General features: G+C 35.1%; 2 protein-coding genes across 2 annotated transcripts; both read right to left on the reverse strand.

The window, feature by feature from the left end:
• Positions 1–446: 446 nt before the first annotated feature.
• Positions 447–995, reverse strand: LOC104247968 (uncharacterized). The gene has a single exon (XM_009804134.1). The coding sequence runs from the start codon at positions 993–995 to the stop codon at positions 447–449; it is 549 nt and encodes a 182-aa protein (XP_009802436.1).
• Positions 996–2,321: 1,326 nt separating this feature from the next.
• On the reverse strand, positions 2,322–2,717 carry LOC138873015 (uncharacterized). Its single transcript, XM_070151445.1, has one exon. It carries the CDS (start codon positions 2,715–2,717, stop codon positions 2,322–2,324), a length of 396 nt encoding a protein of 131 aa, XP_070007546.1.
• Between the last annotated feature and the right edge of the window lie 13,266 nt (positions 2,718–15,983).

Raw genomic sequence — 15,983 nt, forward strand, 5'->3', positions numbered from 1 at the left:
GTCCACTCAATTGCAGTCTTGCACTCCTTCAGAACCTGCAAAAGTTGTTCTACCTATACATCCAACAAACCAGATGAGATAACAATAAATAATGTCGAGCTAGGTCCCAATAAAGAATACCTGAGGTGAGACGGGAACGGCTTTAGCTCCAACTTTGGTGGTTTTTCAATTGATGGCTTACCTGGAGGGGCCTTTCTTTCTTCTAAGTGTAAAGGCTCGAATTTGAGTTCTCTTTACCAATACCCTTGACCTTCAAGGGCCAAAACCCACTCCGCCAAATCCTCACCATCTACCTCTTCTATGTTTATCAGGAAGGCTACTAAGGGGTCTTTTCATTCAGTGCCTCATCTTCCTCTTCTATAATCACATTCACAGCTTCGATCAGAGAGAAATTAGCAAACTCACTAGGTCGCTGCATAGACTTCTACACATTGAATGTTATTTCTTCATCGTTCACTCGCATCTTTAGTTCCCCCAGTTTCACAATCAATCAAAGATCTCCCTGTGGCCAAGAATGGCCTTCCCAAAATTGTGGGGATCTCTTCATCAACCTGACAGTCTAGAATAACAAAATTTGTTGGAAACACAATCTTTCCAACCTGCACAAGTACATCATCAAGTATACTTGATAGCCTCTTCACCGTTCGGTTGGCCAGCTGTAGCAACATGGATGTGGGTCTTGCCCTTCCAATGGCTAACCCTTTATAGATAAACAAGGGCATCAAGTTTATGCTTTCCCTCAAGTCACACAATGCTTTGGCAAAAGTATAGCTGCTTATAGTGCACGAAATTCTGAAACTCCCAGGGCTAGATAGCCTCTCAGCTCTTGGTCTTGTCACGACAGCACTGCAAGTCTTCGTCAATGTCACAGTCGCCAAGTCTTGAAAGTCGAACTTGCGAGACATCAAGTCCTTCATCATTTTTGAATAACCACGCATCTCCCTCAAGGCATCAATAAATGGAATGTTCACCTGAATCTGCTTCAACATCTCCATTAATTTCTTATACTACTCATCCTTTTGATATTTGGCCAACCTCTATGGTAAAGGTGCTGGCGGTTGCTTCTTTCCTGTGACTTGAGTTAGATCCTACTCAAGCACTTTTTCTAACGCCTTCTCTTGCACTTTCTCAGTATCCTTTACAACCTCTTTCTATTTTCTTAGTTCCTTATGGCTTCACTTTTACTTCTGTTAGCTTAGTTGACTCATCTACCTTAATTGGTACTGGTATGAGTATCTCAACTGGTCGACTTTTATGAGCAATTTCTTGCCCTAGATCAAGATCTCTACAATTTCTCAAACTCACAGCCATCAGCTGCTTCGGGACCTACTCTTTGGAGTTAACATGTATGTATGCAGGTAATGTCCCTTGAGGATGATTGTTTAGGGCCATGGATATTTGCCCTAGTTGAATCTCAATACCCTTGATAGCTGAGTCGTGTGATACTACCTTTTCTTGCATATGGTGGACCTTTTCTTCCATTTTCCCGCTGGACCCAATGAGTTGTTGTAGCATTCCTTTAATCTCAAACAACCCATCATCTTGTCGCATTATCTGTTGCTGTTGAGGTTGTTGATAAGCTAGTTGCTTATTCTACTGATTGTACCCTTGTTGCCTTTGATAAGGCACAACCTGGCCCAATGGTCGTGCAGCTCCAGGATTATTATTATTGTATTGTTGTTGTGCTGGCCTATATTATTGATTCTGCTGTCCCCAAGTCAGTCCATCTTGTTTGTAGCCTTCATAGTTGCTCGTATAGTTCATATTCTCTTGATAGTTATGATTGTCTCTCTCACCACTCCACGAGCACACATATGGCTGATTAATGCATGGTGTACATAGTCCTCCATTTATCGTGTCAACTATGTGCACCTGCTTCTGGTCAGGCTCATCAATCTTTTTGGTTAGGATGCTCAATTGCATCATCATAGTAGCCATATTCTCAGCCATGGATTTGTTTGGGTCTAGAGCTATTGAGTGAACTACATGAGTGATTGTAGAGTCTTTTGTCATCCATCCTGAGTTTTGAGCCATTTTATCAAGTAAGACCTTATATTCTTTAAATGATTTGCTAAAAAATGCTCCACCTGCTGAAGCATCAACATTGGCCTTCAAGTTGTCTGCCAATCCCATGTAGAACCATTGCTCCATCTGATCAGGGATGCCATGTATGGACACTTGACAAACATCTTCTTGAACCTCTCCTACGTTTCTTGTAGTGTTTCAATTGGTTTCTGTCTGAAGCTCAATATCTCATCAACTTGCTTGGCAGTTTTATTAGGTGGATAGAATTTGTTCAAAAACTGCTTAACTAATTCCTCCTAAGTAGTGATGGAGTTTATGGGAAGCGAATTAAGCCAAGTCTGAGCCTCTCCAGTCACTAAGAATGGAAACAATGTCAGTCTTATTGCTTCAGGTGTCACATTTAGTTGCCTTTGCATAATACCAATCGACAGAAAATTTTTCAGATGTTGTTGTGGATCTTCAATGTAAGACCCCGAGAACAGTCCCTTGTTCTGCGACAAATGTAGCATGTTGTTTGTAATTTGAAATGATTCCGCTTGTATTGGAGGGACTGCAATTGCGGTTGTCAGATTTTTAGTGGTTTGTTGTGCCCAATCATACAAGGCTGCTTCTGGCATAAGAGGTACCACACCCTGGTTGTTCGGGTCATTCCCATTGTTTTGGTCGTTTTGGTTGTCTATGATGTCCCCCATGCATAGTTCGATATGTTCTGTCAGGTTTTCCTATCGTTTGTCCTTCTTGGTTGCACGATTTAATGCCTTGAAAGCTTTATCAAGATCCAATAATGCTTCAAATAATTCACCAGTTCTTGAGAAGTTTCTAGGCATGCACCTGTAACACGTAAGAGTACAAACGTTAGAATTTCAGTATAATGAATTTAAAATGAAGAAAATTGACTAAACTAAGAATCCTAGAAATTCTTCTAACTGTAATTAATAACATCGTTAATTCCCCGGCAATGGTGCCAAAACTTAATTATCCCCAACTATGCCTTATAAAAAGGACTAAGCGATCATTGCAAATATAATCCAGTTTACAAGTCTGGAGTCGAATCCCACAGAAAATTAACCTACTAATCCCAACTGCTAGTTTCGCAAGAATTTAAGTAATCAACTTTCAGAAATATTGAATAATGAGTTGAGTGTTTACTAGTTAAAATCAAGGTAACTAAAATGCTATAATTTTATTACTAACAAAGCAAATATTGTAGACAAGATTGGAAAGGTCTAGGGTTATGATTTCCCCTCTCGCCAGAATCCTCCCCGCAACGTCTCCTATAAATTTGCTTAGATATTCTCTACCGATCGTGAGCACTTTAGATATCATAATTCTCTTTCGAGCAAATATAACAATTTAATAGACGTATTCTTCCGAACTACGCTAGCTGGCACTAGTTTATCGTTTACTAAGATCGCACTAAAGTTTCATTATTCCTAATCCCACCTTTAAACTCTTCGTATTGATCCCTCATATATGTTAGAAGTGATGTTATTCAACAACTACCTAAATATGTACCCTTTTTCAAGTAATACACACTAAATAGGCACAGTCAATTGAGGGGCTTTCAATCAACCACAATAATCATGTAGTTGAACAAGTAGAGAAAATCCAATGTGTTACACCCCATAAGTTTAATAACCTTGATACTGTTATATATATATATATATATATATATATATATATATATATATATTACATAGTATTTTGAGTGGAACATTTTTGAAAAAAAATGGCTTGAAGAATATAATTTTATATAGTTTTTAATATTACTACATTCGTATATGTTTTAAATTATACACATAATATGAGAAAAGTTTATGAGATTTTCTTTATTGTAAAGAAAGAAATTATTTTCTCACAAGAAAATAAGGTTATCTTTTTACCCTTTTAAGAATTAAGCGAACGTAAATTTGTACTCTTTATAATATGAGGTTAGGAAAATTATAAGTTGAGAAAATATGTATATTTTACATGGATATTTTAATAAAAATAATAGTGTATGTATTTATTTTACATGGTACCATATGACCATGATAGTAGGATGTATAAGGTGTATTAAAAATAAGTAAAATTTTAAGTAATTTGAAACAATTCTTAATTATGCGGATAATTAATTAATTACCGGATAACGGGGCATTACCTAATCACCTAATAAGTGAATAAAAATTAAACTTTTTCCACCCCACCCCACCCCACCCCAAATGTGGCAGCATGAGATAATCAACCAAATGACTCTTTAATTCACAAAGTAAGGTGGCAACAAGGAATGACTCATTGGTCTTTAAAAATTGGTGGCATGTTAGGAGAACTTTTGGATAAAACTATTACCATTATTACAATATTAAAAACCACATAGTACAATCAGAAAGCTTTTAAGCAATTTATCCAGCACAAGAGGATCTGGAAAAAGAGAAGGCTATATTATCCAACATGGTTGATCCAAATATCCCATGTGATTTTCTGAATGATAGTCATGTTACTGTTTCCACAAGCACAGTGGCATCTGTAAAGACTTCACTGTTTTGGTATTCCAAGTGAGAACATTATTAAAGGAAGAAAAATGAGGGAGAAGAAAACATCTGGAGTATATTTGTTTTCTAATATTGTCCGACTGTGATGATCTGAAGCAAAAATTAGTGAAAACGGCTAATTCATCTATTTTAGCAAACATAATGCTCCCTCTGTTTCAATTTAGATAATATATTTTCTCCATTAGTCCGTTGCAAGAATGAAACTTTTTACAATTGGAGATAATTCAACTTTAAAGTTTTCATTTTACCCATTTTAACATTAATGAGAAGTTTTTATAACGACGCAAATGTCATATCCCAACAAAGCTTCTACCCCTATAAGCTTTTAAAATTACAAGTTTTAAAAGTCTTCTTTTTTTTCTTAAATTTTGTGCCGAGTCAAACTAGCTCATCTAAATCGAAGAAGTAATAAAATTATCATTCAGGATTAAAAAAAAAAGTTACTGTACATTTAAAATTTCGTCTATTGGACCTCAAACGAATATGTAGAATGTTCAACTGGTCATTTGGCGACAATATATTTTCTGGCATTGTAGAGATAAAACACTCAACCTAGCTGATAGTTAGTTAGAAGCTCGAAATGGGAGAGAGAGAATAAAATATAATTTCTATAATTGTTGCTTTTGATTATCTGTAGCACTGTAGGGATGTACATAGGTCGGGTTGGTTCGGATTTTACAATTATCAAATCATAGGATGCCTCTTCTTCCAAGAATCATATGATATGGAAAATTCATCTACGAAGGTCTCATACCCGGTAGGACGAGCAAACCTCTCGAACAAAAAGTCCAAGGGTACCCAAGATTGATCCAAATATCCCATGTGATTTTCTAAATCCATCCCAATGATCTTAAGGAACTTGGTGCTTGAATGAGCCCTTGTATAAATCAAATCCTTGTCTAGGTATGGCAGGCGAGTTAACCCGGCTATCTCAACTAAGGTGGGTGTCACCTCAAGATCCCCAAACTTGAATACCATTCCCTGTGGGTCCCAAAATGTCATCATTGCTTCTACAAGGTTGGGACGGGGGGTGATGTCCATCAAAGAAATAAGAGTCCCTAATTTACCCATCAGATCACGCTGCTCGAGTAATGTGAACATGTTCCACCATTTTACTAGCCTTCTAGGGACTTTGACCACCATTGATACTCTAGCGTTGGTAAGTGGATCCATACCTGAATGGGGAAAACATGGTTAATGACTCAAGACATTATATGACACCACAACCTTTCCTAGGGGACGGTTGGGCTATTTTTGCAAAATGGCCTAAGGGGCCGAAAGTGGCTAAAAGTGCAAACTTGACAAAGGTGACCTCAAAGACATAGAAATACCTCACTAAAGCTTATATGGGTTCAAACTCCCAATAATCATGGTCCAAAATTAATTTTGCAGAAATGACCCATTTTGCAAGAACGAACGATATGGCCAGAAGTGGCTAAAGATGCAAACTCAAAAAGAATGGACCTTAAAGTAATATGACACCTAGTTGTGGACTCAAGATCATAAGACATGGGTCACTGAGATACCTTTGCAAAAATGGCCCCATTTTGCAGGAATGGCTGATGTGGCCAGAGGTAGCTAGACATGCAAGATTTGGCTAAGACCCCGCGAAGCCAAGAACCTAAGACACACTAGGAAGACCGGACCCTATGTGGTTTGCCTACGTATCCCGCCCCGAAAGACGAGAATCAGGTATGCGTAGTTCGGGAAGATCGGACATGGGAGAAAGCTTTTTTTTAAAAATACAACTAATTTGGAAAAACTATTTTTTGTCTTTTTGAAAAATAATAGAAAATGTAAAATCTTTTTGGATTTTCTATTCTTTTTTTTTAATTTTGGAAAACTATGAAAGAAAAATGTGAGTGGGCCCTGCTTGCTTCATTTTATATTTCACCCTCAAATATCTTTGGTCCGCCAAATGATCCTTTTACCCCTAAAGAGATGCAGCATGTAGCACAAAGGGATGATTAAATGTCTTTTTGGGCCATAAGCCCATTTTGACCTAATTTGGATAGGCCTCCTACAACGGGACACGGTGCCTGGGACCAAACCATGCTAGGTTTAAATGATATGATGCACATAAGCATGACCTAAATGCTAACCTACAATTTGGGTTCATTAGACAAGGCAATTTGGGGCGGCACGTGGTCGTTGGCGGCTGCTCTAGCTGTCCGCCCACTCCACGCTCCCACGCCACCCCCTAAAGACACGGGTGACTCATAAAAAGGCCGTGTACACTCAAACGTACTCCGGAAGACTTGTTGCAGAAAGAAGACTCGGAGTTATGCAAATGATGACAATTTATAAAGCAGTAACACATAAAGAAAATATTGAACAAATAAGCAACTAGCAAATAAAACGACATAAACAAAATAAAAATCAAATAAAGCAAACAAAACACATAAAAACCTCAACCGAATATCCTAAAAAGCCAACAAGATCAAGTACTAGCTCGAACCCGCAAGTCCCCAGCAGAGTCGCCAGAGCTGTCACGCCCCTTTTTTACACTTCACTGAACCCTCTTAAAAATAACAAAAGGGTTTTGCAAAAGAGTTTTTAAATTAAAAGGTTACAAAATCGTGTTCAAAAGGAAATAACTCAGAGTCGCCACCTGGCATTGGTTTCAGTGTGCCAGGTCACCGTTTTTAAAAATAATTTTTCCTTTTAAAACACTTTGGATTCCAAAACTAAGTCTGCACCAGAGATTTGGGTAAGGGGGTGAAATTGACTCAGAGAGAAGGTGTTAGGCACTCCTCAAGTCCCGTAGCTAGTATGGTTGCGTACATGATCACGTTGGCTTTTAAAATATTCAAATTGAACCAAAACACACAAAAATAAAATAAACACACACAAGAGGCTAGAGGTCATCCCCACCTAATAAAAGAAAATAGAAAAATAAAAGTAAAGTCATAAATACTAATATACTATACTTCTCCGCAAAATTTGCCACGACCTCCAAATACACGATACTACGGGGCATACCCCGGATAAAAATATGTACAAAATCTACGCGGCATTTCCCTGAATATAACTAAGGGACCGACCTCTCGCCTCGAAATTAAAACAAGCAAAATCCTAAAATTTGCCTACCCAAGTGGTCGGCCTAGGCATGCTCCTAGCGGATAAAATAAAGTGAAATAGAAGGAAAGTAGAACTAAAACAGAACAATCACTCCAATCCAATGCTCACTTTCTTTTAATTCTATTTAAGCCCAAATCCCACATACCAACAGGCAATTCTTTTCATTATCTTTTCCATTAGTATGTGAACTAACATCAAATATCAACACATAAAGAAACTCAAGGCACAAACTGGCAGTCAAGCAACAGCACAACCAAAACTAATTAATTTAACTAGATACTAAGCTCAAACTATCAATCATTAAGGAAAATAGTAAACAAAATGGTATTAGACTTGGATGAAGCTCAAGACAACTTAAAGGAACCAAAACTTAAAACACCTAGATAAGAAAGAACTAGGACCAATAAGACTAAACAAATTCAATTAATAAGGGTATTAACCAAAATGATATATGGGCTATATTAGTATGCCAACGTTACTCAAACTGATTAAGAGTCACATCATTCCATTCAAGAGATATCACTTTGTGAATAAACTATTAAACTTTTTCATAAATTAAAATATTTTCACGATCATTAGATTCCAACAACTTTAGAGACCAAAACTCAATAAATCACTCCTCAATTGGATACTATGACTTCATGAACATGCTGACCTTTTCTTCTGGAAAATGACAGTGAACTCAAACATGAGGTAAGAGTACTAACCAACAGGAAGCTAAGGAATTAATGATAAGAAATGGTATTATAATCTTGTAGTAAAATTCCATAGTAAGATTATTGAAGTTCAAAAATAGTACTATAATCTTTTTACCTCATATAACATTCCTTGAAGTGAAGTTAAATTCAAACTAAAAATTCCGATCCTCAAGTTAAATCTAAAATCCAGATTCGACTTCTTACAATGAAACTTATTGAACCCATAAACAAAACAAAATTGTCACATAGATGACCAACCAAGATTTCTGGAGCAACACGTTGATTTCTCAAACCAAGGATATAAAAATATATTCTAACAAGACATGAGAATGAAATTCAGAGAAAGGTCCAGTAATACATTTAAATCACACATCAAAATAGAAGGGGAAAGAGGTAAGAGAAACAGACATGAGCACGCAAAACTTTTAATTAAATTTCGTTTGGGATCAAATACAAGTGAATCCGACAATAGAAATCTAAAGCAACAGCAGCCAGAGAGCAAGAACCGCACGCTCGGACCCGGGACAGAAACTCGAATCGGCACCTCAACTCAGCTAAATTCCATACTGAAAATCAAATCCGAAATAGGAAGGAAAAATAGAAATCTTTTTTTTTCTTTTTTCGTTTGTATTTGTATTTTTTTTTTTTTTGAAATTAAACTAAGTCAAGAAATCTGGAAAAAAAAATTCAAATGAAGATAGAAGGAGAGATTTTCTTTTTTCAAACCCTAGCTTCTTTCCAAACCTTTTTTCTCCTCCCCTCTCTCCAATTTTTCTGTCTAGACCCCAAATATATAGCTCATTCTCGAATCTTCTTCTCCTCTTCTCCAAGAAACGTGTGTGGTCCCCAACAAAACTCGAAAATCACTTTTTGTAAACAAAAATCAGAAAATGGAAGTCTTGGATCAAAATTTCAATCCAACGGCTCCCATTTTCCAACATTTATCTTAAGGATTCGAATTTTTTGTTTAGGCAAAGAAAATAAAGGAAGAAAATCGCGTGAATCGAATTGAAATGATGAGATTTGTATGATTTGAGTGACGTGGAAGAAGGAGAGGAGAGGAGGAGGACCATGTGATGATTTGGGGAATTTTCCGATGGGTTTAGGGTGGGTTTAGGCGCGGCAGAGAGTGTGAGAGGGGTGGGCGCCGTTGGGTTAGGTTTCTTTAGGTTTAGGGTTTGTGGGAAGGTGTTATAACTAGGTTTTTATATGGATGTGGGGATTAATTGGATCCGTTGGATCAAAGTTAATGGAAGGCCAAGATTAGAGGGGAAAACGGGGCGAGTCAGGGGGTCGAACGGCCGTCAAGGGGTTTGATGGCTTAAGGAATTGGGTTGTTAAATTTTGGGGCTCTATTTGTCAAAATTGGGCCAAAAGAAAGCTGAAAATCCAATTTAAATACCTACAAAAATGTAAAAACTTCTAATTGATTTTGATAAACTATTAATATTAAAATAAAAGCTAAAAATGAAAGTTGAAACTACATTTTGGTATTTTCAAGGATTATATAAGAATAAAAATAGGTTGAAAGTAATATGTCTTTCTAAAAATACCTAATACAGAATTAAATAGAAAAATGAAACTACTTTTTTTTTTGTATTTTTCAATTTGTATGCCTAAAAATGAATTAAATTTAATAATAAAGTAAAATCCAATAGAAATAAACTCAAATAAATATCCTAAAAATACTAGGACTATTAAATGTAATTCTAATGTGTGGGTCAAAAATTACATGTCTACAGGCATGATCTATACGACACAAACAAAAGAGCAAATGCACAACTTCCATAAATGACTCTATTCATAGAAGTATTAGAGGTACCTATATTCTTGAATTTCCATGTGTCCTATTATTTTATCACATGTTCATAGGTCTCAGAAAAATACGTAAGTTGAAAAAAGTTTACTTCATGATATTATTCAAAGGTATAATGGTCTTATGACACTCCAAGAGATTTTATTAACGTACTTATCATGCATTGCATTCATTTACATTGACTCATGACCAAATGGCGTTATATACGCGTATATATGTATTTATATGGGATATGAGAAAAGGTTATGGTGTTATATATGCACCACCAGTAGACGAGATTGGCATTCAACGAAGGATCGATAAGACTCCACCTCATTCGGAGTATAGCCGAGTCTATGAGTCATCATGTCAGAATTTTGTTACAGACTTATGAGTAGGCCGGTACCCTGTCCCCTTTGATGTCAGTTAATCTTAAAGGCTTTATAGACAGAGATTCAGATTGTACAGTATGTCAGAGGCCTTGACGGCCCATATGTATTCATGTTTTAAGAATGATGGTTCATTAATATAATATTTGCCCACTTTCAATTGTACATTACGAGTTGTGGCCATGTAGGCCCATAATAGTTACAAAAGGAATGAATGAGTTACATAGTGATTCTCTCTGGCCACTACGGCACCGGGTGCCAGCCACGCCTCCCCAGGTTTGGGGCGTGACACAATGGCAACTTATATTAAATGCAATAAAAATTCATCCTCCAAGAGGTTCCATCAAACCCTAGAATAAAGAGTTTAGCTACTCATAATTATTTTCACAACTACAATATAAGAATTCATCACCAATAATAGAAAAAGGAAGAAGAAAGATAAAAACTCATTTTCGAATCTTCTGCCTTGCTCCTTGCTTGTTCTTGCCTTCAAAGGTGTTGTGTAATCTTTAAAAAGCCATTCTTTGATGTATTTATATCACTTAGGGTTGTTAAAGGGTGGAACTTTTCCATCCCACTTCGGACGGGAAAGTTGGAGTCCGTGTTTGCCTTCGCGCATCGCGCGCCCATGGACGTGGATTCAACTTTTGAAATTATTCCATTTCGTGAAGCAATCCGTGCCTTTGCTTCACTTCGTTGTTTTGTGCCTTCAATTTTCTCCTTTTTCGCGTTCGTTTTCGTGCCACACACGAGAATAGACGAGCTCCCAATCCCTTCATTTTTCTCCTTTTTGTAATGATTTGATAACTTTTGCTCCATTATCATTCAAGTTCACTCCACAAATAAGAAATACGTAATGAGTATATTTTACTTCAAATATCCTGTAATCTCCCACAACTCACACGACAAATGAGATGAAAATGCACTTAAAATCATGCACTTTTGGCCATTTATCATTTTCGTGTGTGTGTGTGTGTATATATATATATACACACACACACACTTCGTCTAACCGCCATCCTGCTCGAACCTTTGTTGCGTGAGTTATATAGCTGACTGCAAGAAGGAAGGTTCTAGCTATGGCTGACCCATGGAATGCTCTTTTGAAACCTTTGTCCGGTCAATGCGGGCGAAATTCCCGTCAAGGAAAGAAGAAAGAGGCCCTGGTGAACCGTCATAATTAGTGAACAAGTATAAACTTCGTTGTCCGATAGTATGGAGTACTGACCACACCGAGGGACAGGTGTATATATATTATTTTCGCTAATAGATAAAAATCTCAGTACGAAAAATGGAAAAATGGGATGTGCTTGGTGGACAAGAAAAAGAATCTTTTGTTTTTGCTTTCCTTTTGTTTGCGAAGACGATTCCGAGGGTTGGTAGAACGCATATGAGTAGACCAAGTTACTTTCAAAATCAAATCATCAATTCGTAGTTTCTACATTAGTGATTTGATTTTGTGATCCATTATAGATATTCTTTTAGTTATATTACTATCTTTTTACGACAGATTAGCAAAATACACAAGATTAGTGAATGAAACGTATGACATCTAGAGTTATTTTCTTCTAGCCAAATCATAAAAAACCATGTAGGATTATTTCCTCCCACGCGTTAGTATTATTGATGTTATATGATAGAAAATGTGCACACAAGCTTGACCATACACTTTAGCTTACACACAAAATAGCAGGACCATTGCCTATTTTCAGTAACATGACAGCCTTTTTGACAATCGACTAATATGGAAAATCAGTGGTGTACAAAAATATCGCTATTTCAAAGAAAGAAAAATCAAATAACGTAAGAAGGTTCTTAAAAATTAGAGATGTGGTCTATTTGTGAAACTCCCTTCTAGAAAATACAATTACTCCTTTATTGCATATTCTGGTATAGCAAATCACGGTAAAAATAGCGCGGGCTAGCCAGTTTTCGGACTGGTCATTCAAAAATAGTCAGCATTTGCAAAGTCATTGAAAAATAGCCACTATTTTGCTGCAACATGGAAAGTTCCATCATAATGTACTGGAGATTGGTGCACCTGTGTATGAACTTCCAGCATATTATGCCGGAACTCCAACATGCGGAAAGTTCCAGTATAATATACTGGAGATTGGAGCACCGGTGTTCTAATATCCAGTATATTATGCTGGACCGGTATATTATAGTGGAACTCCAATATATTATACTGGAGTTCCAGTATAATATATTGGAACTCCAGTATATTATAATGAAGTATTTTTTCGAATTTTGAACAGTGTTTTCGTTCAGATTTATCTTTACATGAAAAGTGACTAAACTTCGATTACTTCTAAAACTGTGGCTATTTTTGAATGACCACTTGTAAATCTGGTTATTTTTGAATTTCTCCCCAAATCACGACTAGTGGATGGCATTTGCTTGAAAGCATAAGTTCATACTTTTCTTTCTTAGGTGTAAGAATTTTAATGGAAATTGAAAACATCAAGACTAACATAAATTCGAAATTGACTTGTCATTCTCTGTCCATCAATCATGATATTTATTTATTTATGTATCCGATCCCCACCACAAATTAAAATGGAAATTTCTTGATCTATTTGTCCATTTTTTAAAATTATCATGAACTACATAAACTACTATGGCTAAGACTAAAGTTCTACTAGAAACATAGAACTAGTGTTATCCTTTTGTTGTTTTCGAAGGTTAATTCAAATTAATAATTTAACATGTTATAGAATTCTTTTTCCATCTTTTAGTTTACCAGACCATGCTCCTTATAAATAACTAAGTACTACTTTTTACGGCAGGTAACTTAATTAGATGGTGGAATAAAAAAATAATATATTATCAGTGCACAAAAGTTGAAGTACTCCGACAAAAATTGAAAAGAAACGATTTATCCTTATAAATAGATTATATTTTCCGCAAATCAAACTACTAAAATATTACTCGAACAACAAAAGCGATTGCAAGATGGATCTTTATAAAGTCAATGCAAATGTGCTCTAAAAATTATATGTTATCAAAAAGTAAATCCAAACACAACTTTTTCCCCAAATTTTCATTCAAAAAGCTTTTGGATAACTTAATTTTCTAGAAGAAATTTCTCCAGTCCCTTGGTATTTTAAATCCCTTTGGAATCTGGAATTTGATAGAAATAGTTGAGCAAATTAAATGTATCACGGAGATAGAATAATTGGTAGCGTCACCGACAAAGCAAAGCATTATTATTCAACTCACTCTTCGAATTATTTGTTGAATTAAACTATAATGCTTTATACGATTAGATAATATTGTTATTTCAAATAATTAGAAAATAGGAAGAGAAAAAATTAAGGTATATCTCATTGACTTGGTTTGCTAACAATAATACCTAATCTACTATAAAAGATTATTGATTTTTGGACAGTTGATTTTGACCATTTAGCTCGTGACCTAATCTACATGCATTACCCCTTTTTCGAGTTTGGTCATGTCCTTTGATAGCAAGAATTTAAGGCAAAATATAAAATTGGTTGGCTGGTCAAAACTAATTATATTCACTAGCTAAATAGTATATTAAAATATGTATATTATACGTATATAATACTTGCTTATAAAATATATATATATATATTTCATCGGCTATTATTTTTTAGAGCAGTTAAAAATATATATTTCTCGAATTTAACACACTCTAATAGGATGAGTATGTATTCACTTACAAAATAATAGTGGACTCATTGATAGCTTTGGTATTCGTCCTCACTTCTCACTAATTTAAGGCTATAGATTCATACTACTAATTATTTCGTTAAATATAATGGATTCAATTAGATGTAGCATTTTGCCTCACCTCAATGTATTAGGAAGGGGGCGGTCCGACGAATTTTGTGGTCTAAAGCCAAATTTTATGAGGGGTCTTAACTTTTTTTTTAAAAAAAAATATTTATTTATTTGAAATCTATTTTTCAAGTGTTTCTTAGATACAAAATTATTAGTATTATTTTCTTATAGTCAATAACTCCTAATAAGTCTTTCTTAATTGACAATATAGCTAATCCATTTAATCTTTATTGAGATATTGTTGATCTTAGGTGAGATTTTATTAATTTTAATTTTGAAAATTTCTTTCCGCTAAAACGGCGGAAACAAGAGTTATTAACATTGTTCCGAAAATAAATCTAAACGACTAAACCATCAATATCAAATTGATTATTATGCTTTAAGGAACATTCGAGATTAAGGCAATATTTTTTTTTTCAAATTTTCATCATCTAGTGATTTTAATTTTTAATCGTTAAATAAAAGATCAAAAATATTTTCGCATGCTTTGAATTGTTCAAATCTATTTTGAAGTGTAAAATAGCCCTGTCTACTATGTATAAAGTAATCAGTTCCAAAGTACTCTTCGAAATTTTTTGAGATTTTATTATCAGCATGCTCATCAAATTGTTACTTCCGATATATCATACGTTTTTTTACGAAACTCGGGTTCAAAATGCATTTTAAGTGCAATTTTCTTGGCAAAAATTGTATCAGTTGCAAATCCTTCTTCTCTATACTTGTTAAAAAAAGAAATTAACTTTTTCACTTCATATACCATTTTTAACTTATACATAGCTTATTACGTGTAATAAAAAAATGAGACTCCCATAAATGTAGAACCTAAAGCAATTATTTTACTTGCTTTATGGAAGGGCCGCCCTAGGAACCATTTTAAGTGAGGCCTTAATCTTAAAAGACGAATGTGGATTTTTCTCTTATTTGTTGCACATCAAATATTAGACCGATTCTATTGGACTAGACCATACGTGCATCAACTTTATGCTCCAACTTATATGTTGATTACCTTGATTGAAGCCCCAAACTTAAGTGACTATTTTGAGAAGCTTCAAGGTTTAAGAGTATACCTGTACCACAAAGTTCTCTCCTATGTGGAAGTCAATTATCATTTCTCTTGTTCCATTATTTTTTATTTGCAGGAAAGTAATAAATAGGGGAAGAATACGTTCAATATTAAAAACGAGGAGAATGAAGTGTTCTATTACAATTTAATAGACGCGATATTTTTTACTCACATTTGCTTCTCCTCTAAAATATATTTACATTTGAAGATACTATATTGTATCATAGAATCCACTTTTATTTTTTTATAGCACGTACAACAAATTGAAAGGAAACAAAAGAGTATCTGTTGCTAGTGCGAGGTGGCAAATACTTTGTGGAATTAGTCGACGTACATACAAGATGATTCGACTATTACGGTTATCAAAAAAACAAAAGGGTAGAGTTTGTGGAATTGCATATACAATGTTCCATGATGTACGACAAAAATGGTCATAAATGGATTAAGGAGTTTAATTTTGAGAAATGTATATTTTCCAAAAATATAGCCAACAAAATGTATATTTTTTTTATATATATGTGAATTACATACAAAAAATATACATATTATGTACTTTTTGGCTAGAGAATGCAATTCGCCTAACCGGCCAATTTT

The sequence above is a fragment of the Nicotiana sylvestris genome, chromosome 7 (genome assembly GCF_000393655.2).
Source record: "Nicotiana sylvestris chromosome 7, ASM39365v2, whole genome shotgun sequence".
NCBI lineage: Eukaryota > Viridiplantae > Streptophyta > Magnoliopsida > Solanales > Solanaceae > Nicotiana > Nicotiana sylvestris.

What these genes read in the sequence shown, in the direction of transcription:
- LOC138873015 (XM_070151445.1), bottom strand. Translation starts at nt 2,717, where the DNA reads ATGGGGGACATCATAGACAACCAAAACGACCAAAACAATGGGAATGAC.
- LOC104247968 (XM_009804134.1), bottom strand. Translation starts at nt 995, where the DNA reads ATGGAGATGTTGAAGCAGATTCAGGTGAACATTCCATTTATTGATGCC.